Source organism: Dipodomys ordii, unplaced genomic scaffold, assembly GCF_000151885.1.
Source record: "Dipodomys ordii isolate 6190 unplaced genomic scaffold, Dord_2.0 Scaffold33, whole genome shotgun sequence".
NCBI lineage: Eukaryota > Metazoa > Chordata > Mammalia > Rodentia > Heteromyidae > Dipodomys > Dipodomys ordii.
Window position 1 is genome coordinate 10,076,110 of NW_012267249.1, and position 6,231 is coordinate 10,082,340.

The 6,231-nt window shown below is 37.3% G+C and overlaps 1 protein-coding gene across 2 annotated transcripts in view; it reads left to right on the plus strand.

The window, feature by feature from the left end:
• Positions 1 to 1,179: 1,179 nt before the first annotated feature.
• The window catches only part of Elavl4 (ELAV like neuron-specific RNA binding protein 4), a 97,303-nt gene continuing 92,251 nt past the window's right edge, over positions 1,180 to 6,231 (plus strand). Inside the window, exon 1 of one of the 2 annotated variants that reach the window (XM_013016823.1) lies at positions 1,180 to 1,318. In XM_013016823.1, coding sequence (XP_012872277.1) covers positions 1,310 to 1,318 — 9 coding nt within the window. In that variant the 5' untranslated portion in view covers positions 1,180 to 1,309. Of the gene's footprint in view, positions 1,319 to 3,632; positions 3,750 to 6,231 lie in introns of those variants that run through there. The other variant, XM_013016819.1, reaches the window with a different exon arrangement.

Consider the following 6,231-nt stretch of genomic DNA (forward strand, 5'->3'; position numbering starts at 1 on the left):
TGATCAATGTAGTTGGATTTTTAAATTTTATTCATCTAGGAGTTTTTTCTTCACTTTTGTTTTAACTTTTTTCAGATTCTCTTGACCTAATGTAAAAAAGCCTCAAATTTCTTGATTCAGGAATCTTCAGAATTCCCTGTGTATTTTCATGTTAAACTCACAGAGTTTACATAGACCATGGTAAGGAATACATCAGTCCATATAGTTACTCCGCCTAAATTAGGTTGATTGGATAAATGTGTATTGACCTCTTTCAGAATTTCATAAATAAGCCCCACCACCCATGCTTCAAATTTTCTTTCCTTAAAAGACATCCTTGTACATAAAGGCACACTTGAAAAAGGAAACATTCATTAATTTTAGGAAGAAACCTTCCACTTGTAGATGTTGCTCTAGCATCATAAGGCTTAGTCATATGGGAAGAAAATGCAAAGATCAAGTGTGAATCTACTTTTAGGTCAGTTTACCTGAACAGATGAACTCTCGACAATCCAAGGAGATTCGATGTCCATTTATCACATCTCCTCACATAGAATTCTTCTATCTCTCTTCAACCATCTGTAGTTGGCATACTACTTAGGAAGGAGAAAGGTATCTCACATTCAGGTCATCTGTCTCTGAGAGACCATTTGACAGCAAATTTCTGAACCTTTCGGTAGGCTCCTTATATCATTCTGGTGCATCCTTCATGCCTCTGTTCTATGTGAACATTCTCCTACAAAATTGATAAGACTACAGGAAAAGACAAAAAAAACTCCACAATTCAACAGAGAAAAATTTGAGCTTTACATTTTATCAAAGCCTTTAAATATAGCATACCATTGTCTGGGCAGACTGATTCTATTTTCCCTAAAGAAAGACATACTAACAGTTTAGGTTTATTTTTTAAGGGAACAGATAAAAAGAAACAGAACCACTAGAAAATGTCAGGTCACCGTCACTAAGAACGCTATTTAAATGGTGTGCCATAATCATATTAGGGCACAGTGCATGGAATTCTCGGTTTCTGCATGACAGTGAAGAAGGACCAGCAATTATCTGTGTGTGTGTGTGTGTGTGTGTGTGTGTGTGTGTGCGTGTGCGCGCGCATCTGTGCCTGTTCCCTCTACCTTCCACCTCATTTTGTTAATTCAATTGAGGGCCAACAAGAGGTAATCCAAACAACGGAACAGGGGGGAGAGGTCTGCAGCTGTGCTCCAGGGACTGGTGTGAAGAGAGAAAGGCTCAGTCTGACTTGGAGTTTTGTGCTGTTGCACGTGAATGCTCTGGAACTGCCCTAATCGACTGAAAATGAGCCGGCTACAGTCATATGGAACAGGTCTGTTTAGCCACGTCGTTGGGTAGCATGGCAGATGGTAGACCGTCAATGGGTGGTATTGATTGGCTGGATTTGCTTTAGGGTAATAAGACTATAGGTCCTTAAAAAACCCTGCTTCATCTTATTTTCCTTTGTGCAGCTATGTTACAGTAGTGGTTTTCTGTTTTCATTCTACCAAGTCCCTAAAATCTCCTTTCCCCTTCTCAAATCAAAAGTCTTCCTTGGTAATCAAGATAGAGAGCTACCTTGAGATAAACACTCTTTAAATTATCACCAAGGCAAGAAAACATGAGAATATTTTATTTACTAGGCTGATTACATTTTAATGTTTGAAGAAAAAGTGACATTTTTTAATTAGTGTTTAAGACATATGGTGAGTGTACAAATTAGCTTATTTCATACAACCAGAATTTGATGAGAGCAACTCCTCCTTCTCACTCCCCAGCTAAAAATTGTCACTTGAAACTTAATATATGCGAGGAGGTTAAATGGTATTAAGTGATGCAGACTTGACTTAAAGATGAAGGAGACAGTCACTGTCTTGTGTAGCTAAATGTTGCCTGGATGGACTGGAAAAATACTAGCATCGACAACTGTATTTGCCAGAGGATGTGGAAGTTCAGTCCTTTAATTTTGTCCAGCCAGGAAAACAAAATCTCAGGTACTGATACGTATTGGTTTCTCTTTTAGACATGTGGGAACACAGAACAGTGCATGCATGCTTTGTAAGTAATAAGATTCTCATTAAAATCAACTCATATAGCAATATATGTGGTATAATCTATTTTTCTATATTCTGTTAACACCTTCCTCCCCCCCAATTTCTTAGAGGGTTCTATTTGGGTTGTTCTTTTTCCTCCTGGCAGAAGAACAGATTAGTTAGAATATAATCGGTCAAAGGAAACACCAAGTTAACTATACACCTAAAATGGTGTACAACAGAAATGACACATTTTAAGGCAGTCCTTAAGGGAAAAGAATAGCTCATAAATATATGTGGTTGGTTTGCTCTTATGATTTGTTTATAGCTGTTCATACAATTGTGTTTGTGAAGAGATGCTTAAGATTTTGTGGGTTTTTTTCCTTTATTCAGTGCCATTACTTTTAAGATATCAGTTCTTTCTTATCAGTAGAGATCCCCTCAAATAAATTTTCCCCCTCTGAAGAAAAGTTACACCTTTAAACTCCTGTCTCTATCTGGTATCCAGATGAAACTGTTTTGAGTCTGGTTTTCATCATATGTGTGAAGATTTTTTTTCTCATTTGGCTACAAGAAAATATTTTCATACAATTTTGGGTTTCACTCTTACTCTATTAATTCTACTCTCCTTGACCATGCTTTGCTGAATGAAAGAAAGCTTGTTTTTGTTTCATCTGTCACCATTCCTATTAGCATCGGTTGGTGTTTTGTTTCCTTGCTTTAAGGAAGGAGGAGGAATTTTATTATTTGGATAAGATACAGCAAGACACTACCCCAATATTACAAGATACTCTCTTGCCTCTTTGGATGCTAGTGTCTCTCCTGTCATGTCCTATACTCAAAAGCTGTTCCAAGATGGGGAAACACACACACACACTCATACACACACACTCACATAAACAATTCTTTTAAGATGCTTCATTTAAATCTGTGCACTCTACTCACCTGGTGGTTATATAGTGAACTGTTACTTTAAAGAGTAGTTTAAACACCAGCCATGTTTGGGGCAGGCTGCTCTTGCAAAGAGAGCAGTACATAAAACAGGAGAGTACTGTGTATGAGATAGGGGGGAAATTCAGCTCACTGACTAGAGGTTTTAATGTGTGAACTCTAGGGAAATAATATATTGACTGTTCTGTGGTACACATGAAGAACCCTTTGCAGACGGAGTGCTTTGCAAAGGATTCTATCTGTTTCTCTTAAAACAAAATCTGTGGCAAGATGTTTGAAATCAGCAGGACGTTTAATGCTGCTTTGTTAAATAATGAGGTAATATTTTGTCACTTTTTTCTGGGCAGCATCTGGTTCCCCCCCCTTCATTTTTCCACCTTATGATTATGAGAGATTCTTTCCCTTTTTTCCCCTCCTTCATGGAAGTCAAGGAAATACAATTCATGCATCCATATCTGTTTCTTCCTTTGGGTGCTCTTAGAGAATTGGGTTGTCTTTTTTTTTCTTTTTTTCTTTTTTGCAGTTTCAGCCGGCTGCTGTTTCCTAGCCCATTGTGCCACGTAAGGCTTCTCCACTGCGCGGAGTAGGTAGTTATTAACGCTGAATTGGCTTCTGGTACAGTCCATCTGGACTCTGTGTGGGAAAGCTGGCTGCCGGCGACTGATGCTGAGATATCTGCAACCTTTGGGATGTGTGCATGGTGGCGAGGGGCTGACTGATATGAGATTACTTCTTTTCAGGGAAATTGTTATTAATGAGTCAAGAAACTGCTCATTTATGGTAAGAAGGATACAGCGGCGCTGGCAGCCCCACAGCTCTGGGATATCATTTTGAGGTTGCCTTAGCCGCTTGAGTGAGACAAGTTTCTTTCTGTGTTGGTGGAGGCTTGTGGTGGAGAAAAAAAAAATCATGCATGCCTGAGAGACTCGCCTGCCTGATTCTTGAGATAATATATTGAGAATCTGTTGCTTTACAAATGTCACACCACTGATGTAGCGGTCAGCCCCTCACTCTGAAAGATGAATGGTACTATTGGAAATGCGATAATCCGAACAATAGGATTCTGCCTTTGTCTTTAGAGAAAAGGCCTCTGAGGACATTTGTGCATTTGTTTGAGGATTGCATTGAAAGTCTTTAGAATGGAGGTTTTTGGAGAAGTGATCAATATACAAAGTGCATGGATTTTTTTTGAGCCTAGCAAAACCAGCTAATTATTTATACTGTAATGTACAGTTACTATTTCAGAAAAGTGGCCAGAATATCTTCTGACATAGCTGATGCTAATTTATGGCTCACTAAGTATGCTGAGGTTAATGTGAAAGGGACAAAAAGGTTTTTTTAAAAAAAAATATATATATATATATATCAATCTTTTATAAATTGCAGGGAAATATCAAGCAAATATTTAGTTCTACCTGATATGTTTCTATTTGTGTGTTTGTCAGCATTATGTTGATATTTACTTCTCACATTAGTTTGATATCATTAAAGTCATGGTCAAAAGTTTCTGACCTTGATTTGGGGCACCTATTCTTATTGCCCTGCTTGGAGCTATTTAGAACATTTAATCTATGTACCCATCCTTAGTACACAGTTCAGCAGATACTGTCATACTCTTGTGACTTACAGAACTCATCAGACTTTTTCTAAATTAATTATTTTTAAAGTGTGTTTAATTCAGCGTTGTTTCACTTGAAGAGATTATAGTTTTAACATGTGTACTTCCCTATTTCATGTATTTTCATTTCTGGTAGGTGAATTTATATTCAAGTCTAATAGTTCTCATGGTGTACTCCACACACGTTGTTCTATGGTGTATTCGAGGTTTTCAAGCATATGTATAATATATATAGACAGTATACATATATACATATCTATATATATATTGAGAGAGACAATACGTATACTGACAGTATATATACTGTCTCTCTCTCTCTCTCTCTCTCTCTCTCTCTATATATATATATATATGTGCTCATATGTGTGTTCATGAGAGAATAGGTTTGTATCCTGAATGATGTAGGGTTTCTTCTCTAATAATTTTCCACATGCCTATTGGTTCTTGGGCTTTGAAGTCCAGAAATATAGTATGTTCTTTGACCTGTAGTTTTTACTCTCCCTAGTCTCATCTTCTTGTCAATTCCAACCCAAGATTAACAATAATTTTGAATTTTGTCTTTGGGAGTATCCATTACCTCTGTATATTTGTTGAGCAGCAAATTAATTTTATTCTTAATTAAACAAATAATAAGTTTTACCTTTTTCATAGGCATGAGGCATAAACTTCCCACATGCTACTTTAAAAAACCAAACAGAACAACAACAAAGACATACTACTGCAAGTATAGTTATATAGAGGTTATGAAATGCATGGCATAGTCAGACAAACTATGCACAGCAGCACTCACTTTCTAAGTGTCTCTTTGCAAATCTTTTTTTTAAAGACAAAATGGTGGGGAGTAGGGAGGGGGAAGATATCCTTTGAAGGAGAGAAGCAAAATAGCTCATTCAGTTAAGAAAGATGAATGGTCTGCGCAAGTAATGAAACAAGGCTGTTTTGTTTCAGAAGCGTGTTTTATATTCTCATGGTGGTAGGAAATGTAAAAGGAGAATATGACTTAGTGGATTTAAAAAAAAATCAGATCATGCCCCTATCCTAGTTGAAAAATAAAATTCATTTAAATAAATCATTCATCAGTCTCTGTTTTGAAAGGCTCAGACAGAAGGCAGAAAGGTAGAGGCTGACAACTGCCCTCCCCCTCCCTCCAGATTTTTAAAAATTTGTTTTTGTTTATTGGGAAATAGTTTTTCTGAGGCAAACTTGGGTGAACCTAGTTCATGGGATAAGCTTAACCCTAAACTTGTATGCTTTCAAAAGGTTGACCATATTGGCCACAGAAGGAGCATTACCTAGAAAATATATACATATATATATTTATTTATTTATTTAAAGAAAACAGCAGCAATCTTCAGAAATAACAAAGTTAAAATGTAAAAGTGTTAGCACATTAAAGTGCTTTTGTTGTATCTTTAAGCCTAGAGGCAGATCATTAAATATGCATTTCGCTAGAAAGCAACTGTCGAGAAAGATAAGGTGGCTGAAAATATGCTACACTGGAAAAGCCCCTGTCAGAAGCGTTGGGATCTGGTCCTGCATCCCTTAGGATAGACGAAAGGAAGGACACTCCCACAGCCACTGTTCCGGGTTTGCAATCCTCCAGTGACCTGCAGTTGTTACAGTACTTTTGAGCTGGGGGGGGGG